This window comes from Diadema antillarum, unplaced genomic scaffold, assembly GCF_040938485.1.
Source record: "Diadema antillarum isolate AM-2024a unplaced genomic scaffold, OU_Dant_1.0 seq00000070_RagTag, whole genome shotgun sequence".
NCBI classification, from domain to species: domain Eukaryota; kingdom Metazoa; phylum Echinodermata; class Echinoidea; order Diadematoida; family Diadematidae; genus Diadema; species Diadema antillarum.
The window spans coordinates 263,312-290,616 of NW_027271169.1; the positions used below are offsets into that span (position 1 = coordinate 263,312).

The window sequence follows — 27,305 nt, forward strand, 5'->3', positions numbered from 1 at the left end:
GAACAAATTTGAAACTACAGTCATTAATGTACTCACTCATAGTATTATCTTAGCTCTATAACTTCTGATTCTAGAGAAGATTTTTAAAGATTCCTTCATTTTGAAGGTTTGGGCCCCCCTTGGGGCCCCCTGGGTGGGGCATGGTGCCCATTTGAACAAATTGAGATCCTAACCCCCTAGGGATGCTACCTGCCAAGTTTGGTGAAAATGGGTCATGGGGTTCTCAAGAAGAAGATAAAAATGTACAATTTAGGCCCTATTAGGACCCCACCTCACCCCCTCCCCTGGGTCCCAAGGGAGGCACCCTGATTCTGCCATGAACAGACTTGAAACTGCAGTCATCAATGTACAAACTCATAGTATTAACTTAGCTCTATCACTTCTGGTTCTAGAGAAGAAAATTTCGACAGATTCCTTAATTTTGGGGCGTTTGGGCCCCCTGGGGGCCCCCTGGGTGGGGCATGGTGCCCATTTTAACAAATTGAGTTCCTAACCCCCTAGGGATGCTACCTGCCAAGTTTGGTGAAAATGGGTCATGGGATTCTCAAGAAGAAGATGAAAATGTACAATCTAGGCCCCTTTAGAACCCCTCCCCACCGCCCTCCCCTGGATCCCAAGGGGGGCACCCCTGATTCTGCCATGAACAAACTTGAAACTACAATCATCAATGTACTAACCCATAGTACTAACTTAGCTCTATCACTTCTGGTTCTATAGAAGAAGATTTTGACAGATTCCTTAATTTTGGGGGGTTTGGGCCCCCCTGGGGGCCCCCTGGGTGGGCCATGGTGCCCATTTTAACAAATTGAGTTGCTAACCCCCTAGGGATGCTACCTGCCAAGTTTGATGAAAATCAGTCTTGGGGTTTTCAAGAAGAAGATGAAAATGTAAAAAGTTTACGCACGACGCACGATGGACGACGGACGACGGACGACGCACGACGCACGACGCACGACGCACGACGGACGCCGGACGAAGGGCGATCGCAATAGCTCACTTGAGCCTTTGGCTCAGGTGAGCTAATAAAGGCTCAGGGTCTGCAGGCTTTTTTTTTTTCTTTTTCAAAGGCAAATACACCAGATGCAAGATGACGTATCAGCCACATTGTGCCAAGTTTCTTTGACATCCAACTCTCTTAACAGACAAAAAGGTGATTGGTGACGGGACAACGACACTGCGGCTAGCATCAACTGCCCGAAGATTTCTTCTGCTGGTTGCGCTTGGCTGCGTCCATGGTGTTCCTCATCAGCATCGCTACGGTCATCGGGCCGACGCCGCCTGGCACAGGTGTGATGTAGCTAGCCTTCTTTGACACTTCTGAAGAGGCAGAAGAAGAGAAATTTTGGGAAGGAAAGGATATATAAATTATAGAAAAGTAATATGCAAAGCAGGCACCTTGCAGTCTTCTTGGACCTACACTGTACATATGATGCATGACTTCTAACTGATCAACTATAGAAAGGTTTTTTTGAGAAAGAAATTAACAGCACGTTTCCCCTGCCCTCATTTTATTGACTCATTCTTGAACAGTGCAAGAGAAGATGCAAAAATGTTGGGCAAATATCATTAATTCATATGTAGTGACCACAAACTGAGTATCCTTTACAATTCCATGAATTCTCATGTTCCATTAAATCAGATACCTTCAGTTGGATAGAGTATCAAGAGCATGCAAACTGTACAAAGACATTCTTGTAATGAATACTTTTTACGACAAAGATATAGACTAGATCTTGATTTATAATAAATGATAACTAGAAATGTCGCTATGGCGACTGGTATGCCTCCGCCATAATGCATGATTCTCCTAATAGGTCTATAGTACATGTGGACAATGTGTGATTACATTTTCACAAAATTGGCAAAATATTAAAATGACATGTTTGTCACAAATGTATTGAATGTTTACCTTCCTTGACCTATGTTTAATTGGATGAATAGGAGAGCATGTATTTGGGGATTTAAGAACTTTAACTTGACTTTGACCATTTCATAAGTTTATGCACTGAGTAATTTTCAAGGTATGGAGAAAAAGCGCAATTTCTGTATTGAACAGTAAATTGTTATCATTTTCATCTGGTCTTTGATTTATAAGAGAAGCACTGTCAGGCAGAACATACATAAATTCAGCATGTACTAAGTTTCAAGATAACTTGAGCCACTTCCGAGATATGGAGAAAAAAGTAAGTTCAGCACTTTCACTTGATCTTTGACCTTTGACCTTCTTGGCAAAAAAAAAAAAAATCCCAGAGAATCTCTATTGGGTTAGACATGCATACATCAAGTTTTAAAAAAAAATATCCTGCTGGCATTGCATAAATATAAGGAAAATAGTAAGATTTTGAAGTATTGCCCTTGACCTTTGACCCCATGAACCCTAAATTCCCTAGATAACCACTGCCAGTCAGTAGATGCATATACACTATGTTCCATGAAGATACCTTGAACAATTTCCAAGATACAGAGAAAAAAGTGAAATTTTAACATTTTACTTGACCTTTGACCTTTGACCTTTTGACCTCATGACCCCAAACTTTCACCAGAGAATCTTAATTGGGTAGTTCATGTATACACTAAGTTTCAAGAAAATATCTTCTGGCATTGCATAGATATGGGGGAAATAGTAAAATTTTAAGCATTTGACCTTGACCTTTTGACCTTTGACCTTGAGCATGTGCACCCAAAAGTTGATAGGCACAACTTTACCCCCTAATACACATACAGGCCAAGTTTCATTAGGATACCTCAAAAGGTTTTGGTAGTTACCCTGTCCACAAAATTCATTACGGACGGACGGAAGGACGGACGGACGGACGGAAGGACGGAAGGACGGATGGACGGACGGACGGACGGACGGACGGACGGACAACCCGAAAACATAATGCCTCCGGCACCACTTCGTGGCGGAGGCATAAAAAAAGATCAGGGGTAACGATTAGAATGAAACAAATGCCCAACGAATATAAAATTACTAGAAATTACTAAACTGCAAAGTCATTTTATACTGGACAGCTACAAAGATACAAATTTTTGCATGAACACAAAGAACAAACATTTAAGTTTTGATAAGGCCTGACTGAGAAGGAAAGAGAAAAAAAACGTCATAGAAATACCATCAAAGTCAACATCTCCGACTAGCTTGGGCTTTCCAGTCTTTTCATCAGTCACCCTGTTGATTCCGACGTCGACGACCGCCACTCCGTCTTTCACCATGTCGCCCTTGATCAGGCCCGGTATGCCCACGGCCACAACAATGATGTCAGCAGCCTTGGTGAAGCGCAGTAGTTCGTCCGGAGGGGTGTAACGATGGCATAGTGTTACCGTGGCGTCCATACCCATCCTGGAAGCTTGGGGGTGGGGGTTGGAAGATGTGCAGCATTCAAGGCAAATCATAGTTTTCATACACCTAAAGAAACTTGATTTTAGGTTGTAAATAGACACATATGTATATGAGAAGTGAAATAACGCTATGATACGACAATTTCAGTTACCCAATGACAAAAATGCAAAATATCAGGCAAAAAGCTACGCCAACAGCAATACGATAACATCTTCGATCATGGTTGCCTTGCAGTTTTTCATAATCAATTATGGCTCATCAGTAAAAATGACCTTAGCAGTATCCATCAATCTTCCATGCAAGAGTGAATTGTCTCATGCAGCTCATTGAGAAATACAATTGCTTGGGCATGATCAATCATCAGGAAACATTCTACCTACCCCCTACTGAATTGGGAGGGTTCTTTGGGAATAAAAAATGAGTACTATACAATCAAAATCATTCTAGACATTTGCTCTCAAAATTCTTCAAAACAACTCATTATCCCGGCAAATTGCTTCAGTCAGGCAAGTTTCTTGGTAGATTCCATCAATATATTGTTGTCCAATTGGTGGAAGATGAACTTTGAGTCTTGAGAACTATACACATGCTTTACATGTACGTCACACATTCACAGCGAATGCATTGAATGATTGTTTGGCTGACAGACCATTAAACAGGTACTACAATGTTGTATTTACGCAGTCACAGATGATGGCCCAACTTAACACTCTGAACATGTTGAGCAAAAATAACAAAGAACGAGAACAACAATCAGATCCTAACAGACAAGATTAATGGCTTCTCATGTGACATGCACTGTTGCCTGCACATGGAGTTATAACTAGTTTTTGACTTGACAAAGATATACTCGGAAGCTCAGTTTCTTTCTCTAGGAAGGAGAGATAGGGTCTGCAATAAAAACTTTTCCTCTTGTCACCTGAGCATTCCATCTGAATATTCAACAAAACTACTGCTGTACATGAGCAATGAAAGCTATTCCTGTGTATTGTACTGGTTTTTACTGACATGCCAGTTATAAAGACAGATATCAGACGCATTTACATCTTAGGGCCTGGTTCTTACTGCCGTTTAGGAAGATTTGCATATGAATCATGCACAAAATTTGTTTATATTTGCTAAACATCTGCAATATTCATGAAACATGCTTGTATGAGTCAGCTGACATCCGCACACATCCACAATTATCCGCAGAGGCACGTTTTTCCGTTGCCAGGATTTTTGAGCTTCACAAAACATCGGTTGCACGTGTTTAGCGAATACAAATCAATTTTGCGCGCAATTCATATGCAAATCTTTAACGCCAATGGTAACGGGCCCTTACAAACAGTTATAACCATGCTGGAAAGACTTACAGTGATCTCCATCTGAATTGAGTAAAGTTGCAATCGGCATGCCGACATTTTTCGACCTTCCACAGACAACTGCATTTTTACCAAACGTCTCAATCCCTGGAAGATACAAACAAACAAAAACATTTAAAACAAATGTTGCTACTGATTTTGGAACACTGCACAATAGTGATTCTGTTATGAACACAAATCAGGGAAATATCTAAGGCACCTCTGACTTGGGAATATTATCAATCACTCTCTTTCTTTGAACACATTTTGGATCAATGGATCAAATCTATGGTCACTGGCAACACTAAGAATGGCAAAACGATTTCATAGCAAATGCTGTTTAACTACTGCCTGCAAGAACCCGGTATGCTTTGTGTTGCTTTGTGTTAAACTTTATTTGTATAAGGAATACATGTAATTGTACTTCAGACGATGGCTTCATATTCTGCAGCACTAGACATTCAAATGAAACCATTTTCACACATCACTACCCTGCATATTCACTCTTTATTCCACTTTTCAGGATCATCAGATGACACTTGAGACATAATCAACAAAGCATCTCATTCAAACTTTATGCTTTTTCTTTCCTTTCAAAGAAAACCCTAAAAAAGATTTAAAAGACCAACTTATTTCTGTTTTACAACACTTTTTGCCATCGTTTGAAAGCCTGCTCTCAAGACTAAGACGTAACAAGCTTGTACCTTAAATCCTGAACTTGGCCACTGAGGAGCATTCATTTCTAGTGAAAGTTGAAGACAAGACCCTAAATCCACAGCATTTCACTTGTGACACACCCCTCTTTGTGACAGAGAGCAGAGCCAGCGAGTCATACCTGATCTCTTCAGCAGCTCCCAGATACCGTAGGGCGTGGCTGGGATGATGGAGGGCAGGTCCAGGCACAGTCTCCCGACGTTGACCATGTTGAAGCCATCCACGTCCTTCTCGGGGGCCACCGAGTCGCACACGGTCCTCTCGTCCATGTGGGCGGGGACAGGCAGCTGCACCAGGATGCCATCCACGCCGGGGTCTTCGTTGAGATCGTTGACGATGCTGAGGAGCTCATCCTGGGAAATGGTGTCAGGTTTACGAATGGTGTTCGATGTGATGCCTGACACACAGAAGAGAAAGCAGCAAGGAATGTAGATACACAAGGACATCAATAGACAGGAGAAAAGATCTCAATTAACTTTTTGTAGTGTGAAAGATTTGAATTAAAGGGACTGTACAGTACTGGTTGAGGTGAGGATTCAGGTTTATAACATTGTTTGGTGAGATACATGTAATGAGAAACCTCTTATGAAATATGAAAGAGAATCAAGAAGGATTCAACATTTATTTGATAAAAATTGGTCTTGAAATAGCTGAGATATATCCGAAAATGTAATCCTAATAAAATTGACAGGCCATGAATTTTGTTAGGATCTCTTTGTTTTAGACATCTCATTCATTTATAAACCGATTTTTCATCAAATAAACTTTTGATTCCCCTATAGAATTGTACGCTCTTTAAAATTTCATGAATAGTTTCTAAATATCTCTCAAAATGCTGCAAGCTGAATCCTCACCTTAACCAGTACTGTACAGTCCCTTTGACTCATCAATATACAAATGATGCACAGGATAGAGTGCGTTAGTGTAGGCGTAGTGCACTCGAGGGTATTTACAATTGTGAAACATGCACGAGGCGAAGCCGAGTGCATGTTGCACTACATTGTAAATACCCGAGAGTGAGCTACGCCTACACTAACGCCACGAAATAATCCTGTGCATCATTTGTTTTATAAAATGGGTCGAAAATTCGAAAACTAACATCATTTTTCAGCATTTTTCACGTACCTTTGTGGGTCAAGACGTCCGAAGATGTTCGTCCCAAACTTTTACGCACGTCGCACTCGCGGAAGTCCCGCACATACAGAATAAGTATAATGGGGGGTTGGGTTTCCGGACACCCGCATGAAAACTTACTTATTTTACATAGAATATGCACCCTTTACCTTAAAGACTTGATATAGACTCCTCATATAGGCCTACTAGACAACATACTCTGAAAACGGCGTGAGAATTAACCTGCTAAATCGTTGGATTTGCTCTTCAAAGTGACTCCATGTACGCGTCCGGTCCCAAAACGCTTGATCTACTGTACTGTACAAAGTGTACGTACAGTACAGTATACGTACGTACGTACGCCACATATATGTTATGCACAAGGGAAGACAGGCCGGCCGGCCGGCAGCCTGAACTAGAAGTTGTTTACAGGATTGACAGCGCGTACGCGTATGCATGCAATTCATCAAAGGAGCCGCCGCGCGCACAGACGATCGGCAATCTACCATAGGATTACAGGCAGTGCAGTTGTACTGAAGTAAAGGAAGGAGGTGTGTCTCATTTCAGCGCTTCCTATTGGCTACATTCTTGAACCCATTTTATAAACACCATCATTATCATGACATCTGAAAGACACATGAATAATGACTGACAATATGATCAAATCTGATTAGCAATGGAATTAAAAAATGAGAAAAGATTTGCAACATCTTATATGAGAGTAAAGTTCTGTCAAAATGCATTCATAGATTTATACTTAAAAACAACAGAAAGACCCAAGAAATCATCATGTTCTCATATCATAGAAGATGAATGAAGACTTTGAAGGCTGTTCTTCAAACATGTACATATTCTGTGTGCATTTTGCAATTTAATTTTTCACCAAATTTCAACGATGATAAATTTCAGTCTGGCAATATAACACATGGCTCTCAAACTGAGCTGTTATACATTTTCTTTAAAGGACAAGTTCACCTTCATAAACATAAGGATTGAGAGAATGCAACAATATTAGTAGAACACATCAGTGAAAGTTTGAGGAAAATTGGACAATCAATGCAAAAGTTATGAATTTTTAAAATTTTTGTGTTGGAACCGCTGGCTGAGGAGACTACTACAGCTTGTGAGTCATATGCGTACAACAGTATAAAGAAAAAATAAAGAAAATTCAACATATTTTCACTTTTTTCGCATAATAAAAGAGCACTTGACTTGCCTCTTTCTAAAGGCAGGGGGAATAATATTACCCATAACATTTGTCGGTAACGAGTCGGGGGAATGTGTACTTTTTTCATAAGATGAAATTTTGTGAAATTCTCTTTATATTTTCCTTATATTGTTGTACGCATGTGACATCTAAGTTTTTCACACACTGCAGTAGTCTTCTCATCCAGCGGTTACTGCACAAAAACTTCAAAAATTCATAATTTTTGAACGGATTGTCCGATTTTCCTCAAACTTTCAATGATGTGTTCCACTAATATTGCTACATTTTCTCAATCCTTATGTTCATGAAGGTGAACTTGTCCTTTAATGGAATTATGGACTATTACCGAACATTTAGGGTAAATAACAGGACATTTCCTCTGAAGAGGTTCATCATACGGTGAGTTGGCTCAGTCGTTAGCATGTCTGACTCAGACCCAAGCGACCCGGGTTCGAACCTGAGTCTGGACTGAGTAATGTTGTGTGTAATCATACCGTCCCCTCTAGCAAGAGGCAAAACACTCTGTCCCTCGGATAGGACATAAAATGGAGGTCCCGTGTGTGAGAAACTCACAACTCATGCATGTTAAAAATCCCGCTTCATTCATTCATAGCAAAGAGCAGGGTGTATAACCTGGTGAAGTGGTCCCGCCTCACATCCAACTGGACCCCACGAAAGACCAGCTTAGCATAGCTGAATATGGGCTATCCAACCATCTTCTCAGATGGAAAATGAACAAACAAACAAACAAATAAACAGATATTCTATTGCTGAATGATAATCAATTACATTGCCATACCTGAATACAAGCCTTTAACTTCACTTGTTATCTAATCACTTCTTGAAACATGACATATAAGCATGGTACCATATGTGTCATCAACTAGTTCTACATGTAGAGAAGTACCGGTAGTTATTTGTCCTCTCAGCACTTCCAGACAGGAAAAAAAAAAACTATCTGTACACACTGTGCTTTCTTCAGACGGTAACTCTTTGAAATTGCAATGGTAAACAAAACAGCAGATAACAGCCTATAGACCATACATCCTGCAGACAGATGGTGAAAAATTTCCGCAGCTCTTTGGACTCTAAACTTGATATACCAGCCCCATCCGCTCCCCCCCCCCCCCCATCCACTCCAAGGTTTGTTGAATTGCTTGTCAGTGTCAATATTTATAAACGAACTGTTCCCAATTGGGAAGGGCACACCACAGAAATCTGCTGATTCAGCTAAAACATTTTCAGCAATCTGTTTAACAGAATGCAAACATTTTGATACACAACTATAAATTGACTTCTAATACTAGTATATTAAAGAAAGTAGAGTGCTTCACATTGTTCTAGATACTTGGGGTGCATTCATTTTTATCAAAAGGTATGGTTTGATTACAGGGGAATACCCGGCATTCTATTTTCAGTTTCACATGGATGACATGTGGTCCCAGATTGTCAGACCAGAAATTGATCTATTTGATCGTATACGAAAAATATAGAGCACAATACTGATCTCCAACTACAAGAGTTTCGTAGATATTCTCAGCAATTTGCTGGAAAAAGAAAATCCAGTTTTAAACACTGACATTGTTCAATTGTACAGTTTTAGTAATGATAAAAGGAGGAAAAAATAGATGTGATTTACTGCATAGACGCACTACTACTTGTGCCCACTAAGCAATAACTCTACATTACCGGCACTGAAGGCATGACCCCACTTGACCTCCGCATGTTGCATGTGTGCGTAAAAATCACCTCATTCATTTGCACATTGCCAGTCGCCAGCCTACAGACCTGATTGTTAGTGACAAAATATTTTGCATTCATGAGCTGTAGGGAGAATTTTATTCAAGCAGGCCTGTGCTCATTATGGTTTTCTTTAACGCATTGGGGACATGCTGATTTTGTTACAGCACACATTTCCCATAGATCCCAGCCCGAGTATACTTGGGACTCGTCCTCAACAGGTTAATATGTAACCCGTTGGGTAGCGACTGAAGACCAATTCAATCAGGTGAAACCTTCCAACCACAAAATCTCCCAAAAGAACCGGTCTTTATAAAGATGACATTTAAACCAACTTACGTATTTATACTATTTTAGTGTCTACCTGCATTTTTTCACTTGATTTTAACACAAGAACCATAAAATAGGGAAGTAGACAACAAATATATTGTACAAAGCATGAGGAAGTATAAGAAATTAATCTGGGAGATCATACATAACCTTAGACTCCCACACATTTCTTGTACACAAAACCAGGATTAAAGGACAAGTCAACCTTCATGTACATAAAGATTGGGAGACTGCAGCAGTAGTAGAACACATCAGTGGAAGTTTGAGGAAAATTGGATCATCTGTTCAAAAGTTATGAATTCTTGAAGTTTCACTGCCACTATTGCTGGATGAGAAAATGACTACAGTTTGTGATGTCACATGCATAGAACGATATAAGGAAAATATAAAGAAAATTCAACATATTTTCACTTTTCTCGCATAAGAATAAAGCACTTGACTTGCTTCTTTCAGAAGGCAGGGGGAATAATACATGTATTACCCTTAAAGGACAAGTTCACCTTCATAAACATAAGGATTGAGAAAATGCAACAATATTAGTAGAACACATCAGTGAAAGTTTGAGGAAAATTGGACAATCGATGCAAAAGTTATGAATTTTTAAAATTTTTGTGTTGGAACCGCTGGATGAGGAGACTACTACAGCTTGTGAGTCATATGCGTACAACAGGATAAAGAAAATGTAAAGAAAATTCAACATATTTTCACTTTTTTCGCATAATAAAAGAGCACTTGACTTGTCTCTTTCTAAAAGCAGGGGGAATAATATTACCCCTAACATATGTCGGTAACGAGTCAAGGGAATATGTACTTCTTTCAAAAGATGGAATTTTGTGAAATTCTCTTTATATTTTCCTTATATTGTTGTACGCATGTGACATCTAAGTTATTCATACACTGCAGTACAAGCAGTTGTAGTCTTCTCATCCAGCGGTTACTACACAAAAACTTCAAAAATTCATAACTTTTGAACGGGTTGTCCGATTTTCCTCAAACTTTCAATGACGTGTTCTCCTAATATTGCTACATTCTCTCAATCCTTATGTTTATGAGGGTGAACTTGTCCTTTAACTATATGTCAGAAGAGAGTTGAGCGAATGTGTATTTTTTTTTTGTAATGAAATTTTGTGGAGTTCTCTTTATATTTTCCTTCTATCCTTCTAAGCATGTGACATCATATACTGTAGTAGTCTTCTCATCCTGCAGTGACTGTGATGAAACTTCAAAAATTCATAACTTTTAAATGGATTGTCTGATTTTCCTCAGACTTTCACTGATGTGTTCTACTAATATTGCTGCATTCTTCAATTCTTACAGGTGCATAGTCCCGGTATTGTAGAGGGCGCTGTTGATGATACTGCCGATCACCGTTAGCATTGATACGATGATTACCGAAGTTGAGCTGTCATCAAGAGTAAAGTGCGTAGGTGTTGCTAAGTAACATTGCCTTCGTTGTCTTCTCTGCGCATCGCGCAGTCTGTAGTAATGCCAGGGTGCGTGCATATGTGCTTCTTATTATGACATCACAAAAGAAGTTTGCTAAAGCTGTCATCCCCCTCAGCCGAATCATGAGCCGAACTGTGATCGGACCACTGACTACGATGAATCAGACTTCTTCGGACTCGGGGAAGTGGGCCACAGCGTAAGCACTAGAGGAGTCAATAGCGTAGGTCTCTATAGGAAACTTGCGCCGTGCGCCTGCGTACGCATTTGACTATTAACACCGGGACCATGCACCTTTTAGTATAGTAGACTTGTCCTTTAAAAAATTACAATGCAGCTCACACAGCAACAAACTGGGTGTTTACTTGTTGTCACCAGGGGATGTACTCAATTTCACCAGACAACAGCCAGCACATCTGAAGATATCTGGAAAATTTTATTGCGGCTATGAGATGCACATGTGCATGCTCGTGAGACTAACAACCAAACTGAAGTCCCCATAGCCCAAGCCCGAACATGCAATGACTGCGTTTTAACAACTTTCTCATGTTTGAAACGTGATTCAAACCTTCTATCAAAACATGTTTGCAAACGTCTTTCCCATCACAGTTGTTGCATGTATGACCTCTGTCATGAGTCAATCAGGTCTTGTCACCAAGCAGCTACACTGGCACATTGCACAGTTTGATCAGAGGAGCGGAGACAGTGAAGTTGCCAGTGGGTTGGCATGAGCAAGTCTAAGCTACAGACACATTTCGAAATGAGTTTGCATTTAACAACTCTACCTGGCTCAAACCAAATTTTGTTCATATTCACATTTTAACGGACCAGAAACAAATTCCACAGCATACTTAATTGTACACCTCTATATTACAGGGGGTATCTCACCGGGCTTGAAACTAGTCCCCGACTAGTCGCGACTCCAGATTTTGTTACAAGTAGCTGCAGAGATGTCTCCGCGACGTCTTTGAGACGTCTCCTGAAAATTACAGTCTCCGAGGAGTCACAAGAAATTTAAACATGTTCGATTTTTCTTTCGTGAAGTCTCCGCGACGTCTCCGAGACGTCTCCATCAGTTGCGGGGACGTCGCGGAGACTAACCCCCTATTCAGACGCATGCCATTTTATACCAAAACTCGATAACGAAATGACGTATACAGAATCATCGTATAGCCGACAGACTGTTCAGACACTAATTTCGACAGTTCTGGGAAACGTCTCATAGATATGCAGTTTCCCACTGCGCATGCTGTTATAGTCATGAGTGACAGCTGTGGGGTCGCCTTTCGTGTGCGCTCACATTAAGCCCCGCCCAGCTATACCGTTCTATGGTCGCCATACGTTCAGACGCACACGGAATGCTGTTTCGTTATCAAGTTCTAATTCGAAATGATGCTCTGACCGTCGTTTCGCTATATGTTGTTTTGTTATACGTCGTTTTGTTAGTCAGCGTTCAGACATATAAATTCATCGTATACTATACCGTTTTAGTATAAATTTTTTGCATCTGAATGCCTTGTAATTATATCCGCGACTCCTGAGACGTCTCCACGATGTCTCAGAGACGTCTCAGAGATGTCGCCGAGACCTGCTGGAGACCAGACAAACTGGCGACTCTATTTGACGCTGTTTGACCTACTTTAGAAACCACATGACCCATCTGCGTGCTGACATCCTGCCTAGATAAAGTCAGGTGATCCTGCAACGGCTCCATCATATTTGAAATTTTTTGACATTTGCCATAACTCATCTCAGAGATGTCTCCGCAACCACTGCGACTGAAAAGTTGGAGACGTCGCAGAGACGTCTCCGTTGGTGAGATACGGCCTTAAACTACAAGAAAATGAACATCCTACCACCCCCCCATCATGTTCACATGCCTTCACATACAGTATGTCCCCCCAAAAAAATTGCAATCAGATATGACAATATGATTTAACTGTCAAAATGCTACTGCAGGGTCTTAAAATATAACATCTTCGCTCTATTTTGCAGAAAACCCCATTCCATTTGGTTGAGTGGTCACAGAGAAATGTGGATTGTTGTAAAGCATGTCATGAGTCTGATTCTTCAAAGTTTAGCACTTGAATGCTCTTGGAACTGCACATTCATGTGTAAACACAATAGACAGAACTTGGGGGGAAGAGATTCCTGACATGTTCTACAAAATTCCTCATTTCTCTTTGACCACTGCAGTAAATCTTTTGGGGTTTTCTGTCTGATGTGGGCAATGAGTTATAGTTTCATACCCTGGTTTGTATTTGGATTGACTCACTATTTTTAAAGTTATCATTGCGGAGGGTCCCAACATATTATTTTCTTTTTTTGAGGGGGTATACAGTATATTGGAGTACTCCTTCACACTATGACACAAACACAGCAAGAAACTGTTCTAGGGTCATCTCTCCTAACCTTTGGCCAGCCTACTCAGAACTGTTTTTTCAAAGTTTTCCAAGCCAGGGGAGGTGTGGCAAGGGGAAAAAAATACAAAAGGTGAATGGAAAATTCCACTGCAGCTGATGTGATACTGATAAAGAACATGACCAAAGTACACCCCTTCGTCCACCACTTCCTGATTTGCAAATGAAAGATGTACGGATTTCCTCAACAGTTTTGGCACTGACAATTTCAGCTGATGACTGTCTACTATTTTTTCCCCCACAAGCTCTTGCTCTTTTGAAGGGAAAGATCACACTTACCACTACACATCAACATTTATTATGTACATTCAGAAGGCAGATATTATCAGAATTCACACAAGAAAAGAGGTGTTCCACTAGCAAAACAGAACACCCTCTTTGCCAGGTACTGAAAGAAGCAAAGTTCCCTACTACCACAATATGACATTAATCTAAATACCCATAACAGCGTGGTCCACAACTTAAAATTTGAGCATGTTGCTAGCCCAGAATCTGTCCAGAATATTGCAGAAATGTGCACATCACGAGCATAGATCTCTCTGTGCTGCTTACATTCAATGTTCTCTCTCATGTTTTGCACACAAAGTACAAGGAAGTTTGACGTCTCGTATGTTTTGCACATGTTTTTCACATGTTTGAATATACCGGTATAGTATATTTTATTTTGAGCTTGTTGCAAATTCTTGAGGATGTTGCACAACATGCTGCTGGTTCTTGAGGATGTTGCACAAGAGTTGAGGATGCTGCAGCGAAATGCTGAAACCCCTTGCTGACCACGCATAAATGTGTATATGTAAATGCAATGCATACATGGTTGAATACTGTATACAAACACATAATTTCATGGTATCAAATTAATGACATCCCATGTCAATAAATAGAATGAATAGCTTGGTATCTTCCTCCCTCTCTGACTATTAAAAGCAGACATGATGTCTAGAGTGACTGCACTTTTGGTCCAAAAAAGAAGGAGAAACAAGTATGATATCAAACAACAACTACACTACAATCAAATACAGTGAAAGGCTGTTGGGGCTTGACAGGGTATTTCCTCTTCAGAGAAATTAAATCTGTAACAAAGGATGGTGAGGAACTGGGTTACTACAGCTATGTTTAGTCTGAATGTCACCAAAGTTTCATGGGGGGGGGGGGAGGGAGGGAGGAAAGAGTATATGTACATGTATGTTAGTGTCCCTGAATTGCAAATAACCCTATAGGATTTTTTTAATCTATTTTTTTTCTTTTTGAAGAATGACCCCTATTTACAAAACCTATTGCATGTTTTTTAATCATTTAAAATTATCAGCGACTTGGGAACATATTCAGATACTGGAACACATAAATATGATTTACTGTACGATGAAGATACAAATTATGCACTTCCAGTATTCTTGCATGAAGCTCATGTCACATTCTGATGATAGAGTGCACTCTTTCATTTACAATCTGAAACATTTTTTTTCTATATTTCTTTTTCAATATATAGGTCTATATTTTTTTTCTAACTTTTCTCAACATTTCATATGGTTCGTAGGAAGTTCAGATTGGTCGATTCATTCACACAAACACAACTTGATAATCAGGTGATCATTAAAGAGATTTGAAAAACTGGATGCTATTAGTATTTATATTTCGATCAGATTCCCTGCCATATTTTGCTGTGCACACAGTGTATCTCATAGTACCTCCTTATACACATCCTCATATGATTTTGAAAGAGACATTCTGTAACAATCACGTCTGGAAAGCACAATTATAAATCTGACATTCCAGATGTGAACAACAGGGATTCAGACAGCCGGGTTTCTGTGACACATACCGTATAAAGCTTAACACTACCAGTATGCGCATACCAAGATTTGGTCTGGAGCACTACTCACAACAGGTAGTCTAAACAAGATCTCTCTGATCAACAGCTCTTCACTTGTATGCTTCTTTATGACAATGATGCATTCAAATTCAGTGCACTGTGTGATTTTCTACTTTTCCAAACAAGATTTGAATGGTTTACCAATTGAACAGTACCTGAACAGCGTGGCCAGGTTCTATGCATTAAAGGGAAGTTCCATGCAGAGACTGGCAGGCACCTCATTCAAAACATCCACTCTTCTGATTGGTTGAAAGTGCATGATGCATGTAAAGTGATACTGCCTGCTCCAACAGGCATGAAATATCAAGTGCTGTTGACAATACATGTGTGATCCTCTCACATGATATGCTGCACAAATATAACAGCAGCTCTTGTTTACAAGTCATTTTATGGCTTGCTCTTTCAACACTGGTCAGAATATAGGTAGAAGTATCGACTGTGTGAGGGTGTTCAGGGTGTGATCACAAACAATTTAGGCGGGACCATAGGAGATCTCAAAACCATACATCTAATCTGCAGTGAGAGTATTGTATCTCTGGTTGTGGCAAAAATGTCCTGCCTTGTAGGAAAGATACTAGTAAAGCCGACTTCCCATCACTGCGGATGTTGCCGACAGCCGGATTAAATAAGTACCAATAGGCAAGCATTACATCTTGAATATCTGGTGTTAGATGTAAGGTGCCCCTGTGCAATACATTAATGCATAAAATTATTTATCATATTACTTACAATGTACTTATTGCCATGTCTTCACATCCTAGCTTTTTATACATTTGGGCAATTCCGCAGTTAGGTGGACATGACATGGATAAAAGAAATGTGCCTCTTTATCATACTCTTTAATTTAGGTTTCAACTAATGCCATGGATGTTCACCAATCATTAAAGTGAAAACTAAGTTTCAGTAAGTGCTTGAGAACCCGTCTAGCACCATTTCATTTTTGCTTGCAATATATCGAAAGAGTCCACTAAGAAACTTACCTGGCTGACGCGTTTTGCCGGAATGATGAGTCGGTTTGGAGTATTTTGAGAAAAATAATAATAGTAGGAAAACCGACTTTTATTCCAGAAGGCTCCAGACTAACTCGGTCTCGGGAAAAATTCGACCCTACTTCAGACAATTCACACGCAGTTAGTGATCGCCACATTCTACCGGCCACTGCATAATACCAAATGCGGCCTAACTGAATGGACAGGAAAGTGCGTGCTAACCACAGGTGCTAACGTAATCCTGTACAAAACAAAACAAAAATGACAGCGCGCGGTCCTCAGTTGCTGAGACGCGCGGTCTTTGGAGTTTTTGTTGTTGTTTATCAAGCGCCTTTGATTGTTTTAGAGGTGCTTGATAGGCGCACACTAATTTTGCATGCGCGCAAAAGAGGTTTTTGATGCGCGCGTTGTAACAACTCGGACCATTACTGTGAGTAGCCAGAACACAGTTTATACAGGCCGCTCCCATAGGACAACACTGTACAATCAGAGGGACAACCATTAAAACTCATCCCGCCGTCAAAAGCGAAGCCGAGTTATCCCCGAGTCCGAGTTTAGCCTGACCCCGTTCGGGTAAGTACTGAGACTGAACCTTTTTGGCTAATATTTCGCATTTTCGTCGTTACCCATCGAATATCTTGGAAAAACATCGTTATCCTGCACATTTCCTAAGCATACGTTCACATTTGGGAGCGAAATTTGACAACTTTTGCAGGCGTACCAGAACTTTGTTTGGGCTTTAAGGTCTTTCAAATTCAGTAGATTTTATTTTTCATATTTATTGATTTTGCGAGATCTAAAACCATCATTGAAAATGTACATGTGGGACTGGGGACGCTGAAATTCACTTAAATGCAAATTACAGTGGGTTCCTTTGAAATTTTTTCCTCAAAGTTTTGCTTAAGGGTAAAAGATGAATACATTTAAGTACTCCAGAAGTCATGTGACATTTTGTCAATTACAAAAGGGTGAAATGACCTGCGGAATTACTCCGGACAAATGTAACGTTACTCTTTTGGGGGTCTAGCTAAGAAATTATTGGTCGAACTGCTAAAAAAATTTGTGTGAACATTTGTCATGATGCGATAATTGAAATTAATGCAACAATTTGTTTGAAGTAACTTTAATTTTTGCATACTTTTTGTTACAAGACATTGATTTTTTTGTCATGTCCTTTTTTCGTAACGTTACTAACCAGCCCTTTAAGTTGCCATGGCAATTCTAATATTTCGTGGATTGTATCCATTTTTTTCTGTATGATAAACCTGGGAAAGATGAACATGTTTTTGTCATAATTTTGACTTGAAATGAATAAATGGTAATTTAGTAGTAAAAACAAATATCTAAATTTGTTCATATGTAATGTTACTAACCGCGGAATTGCCCATTTTGTTTTATGGAAGGTTACTTACTACAGATGCTCTATTTTATCAAGATACATGTGAATAATTCAAATCTAACACTATGAAATTGAAATTTGGCTAATTTCTAAGGAAATTTTTACGGAAATTAGCCAAGTTACCTATAAATGTCAACTGTTTGTCACTATTAGTTTTATGTGGCCTTTTAAAGGGACGGTATAATTTTGGTTGAGACCTGGCTTTGGGTTTCTGACTTTTTGATGAGATAATGAGAAACCTCTTATGAAATATGAAAGAGCATGTAATTCCAAGAGGAGTTCAATATTTATTTGATGAAAATTGGTTTGAAATGGCCGAGATACACTGTATCCAAAACAAGCAATGCTTATAAAAGGCACCGGTAGGACCCACGTTTTATTACAAGTGTAGGATCCCTTTGTTTTACTTTGTTTTTGAATATCTCAGCCATTTCAAAACCGATTTTCATCAAATAAACTTTGAATTCTCTAAGAATGGAATGCTCGGTAACATTTCATGTGGTTTCTCAGTATCTTGCAAAAAGTTAAAAGCTCAATCCTCATCTCCACCAATACTATACCATCCCTTTAAATGGCCGACACTTGAAAGCAATATCCTGTAGACAGACAGAAAATACTCTGTACTTATTCTGATGAAAAAAGCTAAGCTTGCTGGGTTCAGAGAGAGGCTCATATTTACGACTGTGTAGGCATACATGTGTACACGTACATGATAAGCAACCTTTTAACTCAAAATCAAGCATGACAGAGGAAGACTGTTTGACATCAAAGTAGGTAAATATTTACCTCTGTAAGAGTGTCAGTAGCTTCTAAAGGGCTTTTTACACTTGCAAATTTTTGCTTAGTCCCATACCAACAGTGGGGCTAAGGGAAAGGCCTTAGTCCCACCGTTGGTACCGGACTTTCCTTAGCCCACTGTCTGTTTACACTTGTTTTTGCCAAAGTGGGCTAGCCCCACCGATAATCCCGTACTATCTGGCCCTGCAAAAAAGCAGGCTTAGCACCGCAATTCCGCAATTGCAGTGCCAAGCAAGTGAGTGTAAACAGAACGAAGAAATACTCCGGGGCTAAGCGACGGAGACGAAGTCCGACCCCCACTGACCAATCAGAAACGAGGTAATCACGTGCTGCCGGTGTGTGCGTGTACTTGTACAGTGCATCGCGTAATCATGAATATTCATGTGGTTTGGAAAGTACGGGACTAAGAAATACAAGTGTAAAAAGGTAAGTTTTCTCTTTAGCCCAGGACAAGAGCTTAGTTCGGGATTTATTGGCGAGTGTAAAAAGCTGAAAAAATTGGTACAGGATTCACGATAGTCCTGGGTCAGAGAAAGTACCAGGGTTAAGAAACACAAGTGTAAAAAGGGCTTAAATGACACATCTGGAAATAGTGGAGTGCAGCAGAAAGGAATGGGGAAACTGGCACAAATCAATAAAGTCTAGCTGGTGTTTAAAGACAGTTCCTGGTTCCACTTTGCGCAAGAGCAGTAAAAGGTCATTTGTACAAAGTGGCACATTGGTTTTTTAATTAACTGAGATAAGCATTTATGATGTCACGACTATCCATGTAGTTCACATCAATAGTGCTTGCCAGCACATCCCTTTGTGTGTAAAGTGAAGTATCAAAAAAAAAAAGAAAAAAAAAGACATTGATGCACCCTGGCAAAAAAAAAATTTTGTTGATTATGTGAGGTAATTCTCTTTTGAAATGGAACAAACTGCACAAACAAATTTTTGATCACATTTTTGGAAACTTCATACTCTTTTGGTAGCCTTTGTTATTCTCATGTTTCAATTCCAATGTAAACTAAAATTGAGGATGATTGCCCTTGGTAAGATGAGGTAAGATGGGGGGGGGGGGGGATTTGATATTTAATGCCATGAATATCAGTTGAGAGGAAACTTGTTAACCACATGCTTTTAATAGTAACATGGCCAGGAAATAATCTCTGTGTTGCTAGAACTCACTGTCATTGTTATGATTCATGATTGTTTTCATTGTGACGTTTTAACCCCGTTCTGAACTTATCCCATTAATGACATCCCTAGTAAACTGACTGCAAGAAGCACTTAACCATTGACAGATACCATGTATTCTACAGTGCGTATAAAAAAAAACGCAACATGATTTGATTTCAAATTTGTGAAGATTGTGTTAACTTTACACGAAAATGAGTAGCATCATCTTAAAACCACATCTTCTCTTTCCAGTGATATCTTATTTATTCTTACACGGTCATGGATGGCTGAGTAATCATTCTTTTTGGACAATGGGTCAAATTGGACTTGGGACCAAGTTTAGGTACTGCAAGAATCAATGCACCTTATTAGAAATTAACTAAACAAATGGAATAATGAAATTAATCTTAATGAAATTAATGATCGCAATTAATGAAATTGATGAAATTAATGATCGCAACTTACCATTGTCTTCTTTCGGATACTAGTATCTCTTTTTAACATTACATTCCATGCCCCTCAACATGGCCACCATTCCTTTCCACACAGAGATTGGCTCTTTTCTCCATCTCATGCACAGCCCTGCGAATCATTGGGGCTTGGTGGCGTAGAGCTTCAAACCCCTTCAAACTCATCAGTGATTATTTGTCTCAAAGTTGCAATGTTAGGTGGAGGGGTAATGAACACTTTGCTCTTGAGATAACCCCCCCCCCCAAAAAAAAAAAAAAAAAAAAAAAAAAAATTACAAGTCAGATGCGGAGATCGTGGTGGCCACTCCACATCATGATACAAGGCAATCACCCAATTTCCAAATACCTCAGCCAATATGTTTCTTAACTGCAACTAGTCGATGGGCTGGTGCGCCATCTTGTGCCCACCATAGGCATCTGAACACACCCCTTTGTTGCACAGAAAAATTTTCCATTAATTCAGGAAACACATTTCAGTTAAAATTTGTAAGTATCCATTTCCGTTCATATTGTTTTCAAAGAAGAAGGGCCCTAGGAGCAAACCGTTTCCACAAAATCCAGCCCAGACATTCAGCTTTTCTCTACGAAAATCCACGTCATAGTTAAATGCAGAAACTGAAACTTGGTCCCAAGTCCAATTTGACCCATTGTCCAAAAAGAATGATTACTCAGCCATCCATGACCGTGTAAGAATAAATAAGATATCATTGGAAAGAGGAGGTATGTGGCTTTAAGATGTTGCGACTCACTTTGGTGTAAACTTAACACAATCTTCACAAATTCGAAAATAAATCTTGTTGCGTTTTTTTTTTTTAATACGCACTGTATATCAACTGAACTGGATGGCCAGTAAATGAAAAATGTTACAAATGCAGAAAATGCTATTTGACACTAAATAATAATAGCAATTTCCTCGATCTGAAAGAGGAATCCAATCAACTAATTTTGTACCAATAAATGTTACACACATTCTCATTCAACACCAAGGAATTCTCAGTAGTTTTGAAAAGGAAGGGAAGAACAGCGTTGTTTCATACCTGCTCTGGCTGCTGCTTTTGTCTTATTCTTGACATAGACAGAACTGGCTGGGTCTTCTCCAACCAGCACCACACTGAGGCTTGGCGGGCGGTTCCCCTCCGCTACCCACTGGTCATTCTCTGCTTTTATCTCGCGGAGGACATCGTCTGCTATCCTCTTGCCATCAATGAGCTGGGCAAGCTGCCTGTATTGTCGACAAAAGTATCACAACAAGCAACTCCTCATGAAGCGGGCACACATTCCATGACATCAAGCTACTTGCCTGACATTTTCGCGTGTTGTTAAATTCTGTGATTACCAGGGTCTAGAAATTAGGATTAATAAAATGTGAAATAAGCTCAATGACTTTACTTCATGACCCCCAAATTGAATTATTTCTTTCTTTCTTTTTTGTTAACACACCCTGCAAGTTTGGTGAAAATCTGATAATCTGTGGAGTTATTAGGAGATTTAGTGATATTTCATGTCCCGTGTGACCCCAAATTTTCTTTCTTACTTCATTATCAACACCCTGCAATTTGGTAAAAATTTGTTAATTAATTTGCGAGTTATCTTGTACACAAACAGACAGACAGAAAAACAGACACACAGCAAAGTAGACAGAGAGACAGGCAAACATACAGAATTAGAAACATAACCTCCACCGACCATATAGTAGGTTTCACCTACTGGTGGATTGTGGATGTAAATAATGCCACGATCCGGCAGTCGAGCAAAACAGCCGCAATTGTGCAATGGTTCTTGGTCATTTAATGTACCCTGGCGATGCCATGATTCTACACAGTGGCTTGTTAACTTCAGCAGGGTGTGTATGTACACCACGCGAATGTGCGAACGCCGATGATATACAACATAAAGTGATTGACGAGCCAGTCTCAGTAATACAGTATCTTGGAGTGCATCAGGCAATATTTATGGCTCTAAATTCATTTTAGAATGCTCAAATTGAACTATAATGACAGCATCGAGATGCTGAAATGTGTAAGAATAGCATTATATAATTTGAATGATTAAAAAGGAACATTTTGGCCATGGGGTCATGACTCAACACTGCCTTCAGTCCCTAAACCCCTACATTACCTTTGATTTTACGTGCTAAGTAACAAAATGTAAATTGGACTGTAATGACAGCATCGAGACGCTCAAACATGTAAGAATAGTATTAATACATGTAAGGCCAAGTAAAAAAAGAAAGTAGTTTCTTGTCCGGGTTTTTTGAGCAAGGCGATGAGGGAGGTCCTTACTATTTGATATCTTACTATTTTTTCAAGGATCGTCAAAATGAAAGTAATATGTGTTTCTCGTCCGGTAATTCTGAGAAAGGTAACGAGAGGGGGCTTTACAATTTTCTATATTCAATTTATGAAATGAAATATCACTCTGGTAGCTGTGTTATGAGACCAGGTCCCAAGTGTACGTCTTGCCTGCACTCTGTGCATTTTCAAACAAATAGATATATGTGCCATACTTGAAATGAAACTTCATGCATGCTAAAATACATTTGCTTTTTCCTTCCACTACAGATGTCAAGGGAAAATGACCATCTTAATACTGGTATTTAGTGTTGTAATGGCTTTTCTGATACCAGTGTACTTGCAATTCTGATGTATTGTGCTATTAGTTGAAACAGGTATAAAACATGTCTTTCAACAAATGTACGACTAAAATAAATTCCATGATATTCAAAACACTGCTTTATTTATTGGTGTTTGTGACTTTTTGTGTCCACACAGCTGGTATGTATATACATGTACATGATGTATCTGCAGTTCTTCACAGTACAATTGTAGCACATTCAACTGGAAACTGGCTTGTACAATTGCAGATGGATGTCAAAATTATACTGATATGGCATTCTAGCATTAAACGTTTAAAGATGTTTCTTCATGTTCTAAAAAGACATTTGATAATCACTCATTTGGATGATGAATGATTGTATAACAGTACACACTTCAGATGATACCACTCACGGCTGTGTCCGTGAATTTACATCGTGAAGAAAAGTATCCCGCTGAAATACGAGACAAACCAGAATCCGTGGAAAAGTTATTTATTTTGTAGATACACCCATTTAATAATTCTACATTTGCTGGAAAAGCTCATTCATTTTCTCTTCAAAATAGAATGTATCGCCGTGACAGACCAGGGGATGGGGACCCTGGACAGCTAACAAAACACGCACACTTTGCCGATATACGGTGCGGCACGGCCACTGCACTGGCACCAGGGAGGTGTGGACCTCCCTGCTGGCACCGTACCTTCCGACACTGCACACACATGCACATAGTCACAATGACATGAAAATGTATACAAACTCGATACCGTACAATCCTCACAAGCATTTGTACAGTACAATTCATCCGCTTAAAATATCAGAAACGGGGAAAAATACGAACAACGCGCGAAATATCAGCGATTGTTCGCAAAAATGTTGCCGCTATCGCGTTCACGACGTACCGAGTGCGCTGTACATCACAGCCCAGTACAGGCCGGCCCGCCGCGCCGCCCATCCAACTACAGTGCAGTTCGACTGCTTTGTGGGTCATTCCTTCTTGCCGATCGGCCGAGCTCGCAGTGTGAAATGCATGCGTTATTACATACGCACTACACACAGAAGCAACAGCTGTACTACAGTCTACAGCTAAGTAGAGGACGCAAGGCGTAAAAATTAGAAATGAGACGTCACAATTGGTAGGTGAATTGTCGATCTGTTTGGTTTTTTTTTTTTTCGGCGGCCGAAAAAATAGTAAATATCAAAAAAGTCGATGCGGCAACTGAAAATCGATGCGGGCGGGGAGCGGGCTGGGACGAGAATTATGAATTTCTTGGTATTTTCAGCGCCATTTTGAAAATAGTAAATAGTAAAAAAATCGATGCGGCGGCCAAAATTGATGCGCGCGAGGACGAGAAACTGGTTTCTTTTTTTACTTGGCCTAATTATCACGTTGAGCTATTGACTCAATTGTGTGATCAAAAAGTAACATTTTTAGGGGTTATAACTAAACTACCTTCACTCAGCACCTGCACCCCTAGATTGCCCTTGATTTTAACACATTCCATATGTAGAGCTGCTAGCCTACAACAAATGTAAATTACATTTTGTGGGCATTTAGATCTAATATTGTTTGTTTGGTAGAAAATCACTAGACAGAAAAATCTGTCTGTCTGGAAAAGTCTGTCATCAGTTTTATACTTTTACGGGTCTTTCCTCGGTGTATAGGAGGGGATTCCGAGAAGCCAGACATAGTCTCCACTGTTTTGAAACTAAACGTAAGCATCCAATTCTCACTGATCCACAAAGTAGGCCTGTGCATAATTTGTGTAATATAAAATGGGCCCGTAAATTCATGATACACAACCTTTTTCCCCATTAGCATCTGGTACACCTACAACACTATACAAGACTTGAGCCATGTGCTTGGATTTTACTGGTCGCATGGCCATGCATTCTGACTTTAGCGGACGCATGGCTCAGTGTGGACTAGACCTCTTTAAAAATCAATGCATGAGTGGCAGATTGCAGAGATTCTAAGGCCCAATTTATAAATGCTTTTGGCCAGTAATAATTAATTGCACCATATCGCCGCGCCTGACGCTACAGGCCCAGCTACACGTATGTTCCTAAAATCAATGTGATCAATGTGATCAAGTTACTTAAAATACCGGTACGTGAGAATGAGAAGATAAGACTTCGTTTTGCATCCTAGACCTAATGATTACTCTTGCTACTGATTGTCATCAGACCATGACTGTTCCATATGTTGACCTAAAGATCGGTCTGTATCTCACTATCTGGTCGTGAGGGCAGGGATATGTTCCGCAGAGTCTGTCTCTGTGTTTAGTCTGGCTTCATGGAATCCCCTCCTATAATACTGAGGAGAGCGATAACGTCAAACGCCCGTCAAACTAAAAAAAAAAGAAAAGAAATAAGACTCCTCTGGACAGACGGATCTTTCTGTCTATTAACGACTAACGTTAATACTAATAGTTCTAGTCCATATGTTGCAGTTTAATTAATAATACCTTCTCGCAATCTCGGGTGATCACAGAACGAAGTAAGGTTAGACTACAGAGTTTAGACAGAAAAATCCGTCTGTCCAGAGGATTTTTTGGGGGTTTTCAAAAACTAATTTTTTGACATTTTACGGCGCCAGTGTAATTGTAGATAGTTCTCGGCCTAGTCTAGCTCTCAAAGCTCTCCTCGGATTCCAGACGCTGTCTCCGCGGCGCGGCCGCGCGGAACGTACCTCCGACCTCCGCGATCGAGCTCCAACGACCAGATACAGACCGATTTTTCGGTAAAGGTAGGTCAGAACTTCGATGTGGTCCACGCGAACTGCTCCAACAATGCTGCTGACGAGTCGATTTTCCAATCGCCAGGGAAGCAGCCGCCGTCATGCACGCAAGCGCGAGTAGGCCTACATCAAGTGAAATCTTTAACGTTACTGGTATTGATCCAATTGACCAATTCGGTCCATTGCATTGGTCTTGACCGACAGGATCTATAAGAACGGAGTGCAATCAGAGGTCAAAAGGAAAATTACCGGCCAGCCAGCCGGCTACGTACGCCAGCCGCCAGGACCGATGCCGGTCCAACGAGCCTATGATTTACGCAATGCAACTACTGAAAAAAATATAAGGAAAATGTAAATACCTGTGACAAGTTACTGAGAAGTGTCTAATGCACTGAGAGCTATGCAGGCAGAACCTGGTTAGGGATGAAGGAAACATAATTGGCTGGTTTAATTGTCAAATGGGTCCGAGGATTCTTAGCTGATCACCACTCACCAGTACGGTCGGTACACGCTTGGTAAGCCGCGCGCGTATTATGTGTATTGTACCGCCGTAAAGATTGCACTCAGCTCACACATGCATCGCGCCGTCGATCCCGCGCACAAATTGAACTGTACCGCGTGTCCGCACGTGCGCCAGCAGCAGCAGAGCGGCCGCGGCCGTAGTTGTCAGTCTGCTCCATAGAAATATATACATCTCTATGGTCTGCTCCAAACATTTTTCTCCAGTGTCCAAAGTTGCAAGAGACTGACAACATGTCAGGGCTGACAATCTGGTAGGATCCACCACACTCGTTATAAGCTCTTTGGTCTGCTGCTTGTTGTCGAAACTCTAAGGCTCATCGTGGGCGAGAAAAAGAAACAAAGGAAACAGTTGTACTGATAAATTTGCGTAAAACGATAGTTTTAATTTTGACTCCTTCTTCTAAGATGCCTCTTCTTCTTCTTCTTCTTCTTCTCCTCCTTTGGACCTTCTTCAGGGCCGGTGGAGCGTTTTCAAAAGTGTGGGGGCCCACTTCCGGGTTTCATGAGCTAACAAAAAGAAAGGTCCTTCCACTTCCGGGTTTTTTCACCTGACAAGCAAAAAAACAAGGAAAAAAAAAGGTCTTCAGTGGAAAAACACCAGTTACCACGCTCACACTTCAAAATCTCTATCTATTCCTATTTAGTGCCACTTATACTTCCGGGTTTAAAAAAAAAGTGTGGGGGCCCAAAGTGATGACACCTTATGTATTCCTTTGTATGGTGCAAAAAAAAAGGGGTGTGGGGGCCCCAGCCCCCACGGCCCCCACGGTTCCACCGGCCATGTTCTTCTTTTCTTTCTTTTCTTAATTCCTCTTTTCTTCCTTTTCTTTATATTTCTTCTTTTCTTCTTTTTCTTCCTCTTCTTTTCTTCTTCTTCCTCTTCTTATTTCTTCTTCTTTTTCTTTCTTCATGTTGTAAACACTCGACAATATTAATGGAAATGATAATAAAGACAATACGTTAGTGATGATGTGCCTAATGAATATGTTATGTCACAAATGTACACACTAGTAGTTATGTACATACATGTATATGTATGATGTACTGTATATGCATGGCTGTTTTAATGGGTATGTACACAGGTTGACCAGATTAATGGAGAACATTCTATGT

The 27,305-nt window shown here is 40.1% G+C and overlaps 1 protein-coding gene across 1 annotated transcript; it reads right to left on the reverse strand.

Moving 5' to 3' along the window:
- Positions 1 to 1,155: 1,155 nt before the first annotated feature.
- Positions 1,156 to 26,162, reverse strand: LOC139725994 (bifunctional methylenetetrahydrofolate dehydrogenase/cyclohydrolase, mitochondrial-like). The gene is made up of 6 exons (XM_071637077.1): positions 26,030 to 26,162; positions 21,375 to 21,559; positions 5,519 to 5,794; positions 4,696 to 4,791; positions 3,114 to 3,347; positions 1,156 to 1,317 (listed from the first exon to the last, which is right to left on the reverse strand). The coding sequence occupies exons 1-6, from the start codon at positions 26,104 to 26,106 to the stop codon at positions 1,187 to 1,189; spliced, it is 999 nt and encodes a 332-aa protein (XP_071493178.1). The 5' UTR covers positions 26,107 to 26,162; the 3' UTR covers positions 1,156 to 1,186.
- Between the last annotated feature and the right edge of the window lie 1,143 nt (positions 26,163 to 27,305).

What these genes read in the sequence shown, in the direction of transcription:
- LOC139725994 (XM_071637077.1), bottom strand. Translation starts at nt 26,106, where the DNA reads ATGTTTCCTTCATCCCTAACCAGGTTCTGCCTGCATAGCTCTCAGTGC. An exon ending in AAAAGCAGCAGCCAGAGCAG is followed by an intron (nt 5,795 to 21,374) that starts GTATGAAACAAC and finishes TCTGTGTGTCAG; the next exon opens with GCATCACATCGAACACCATT. An exon ending in CAATTCAGATGGAGATCACT is followed by an intron (nt 3,348 to 4,695) that starts GTAAGTCTTTCC and finishes CCCACCCCCAAG; the next exon opens with CTTCCAGGATGGGTATGGAC.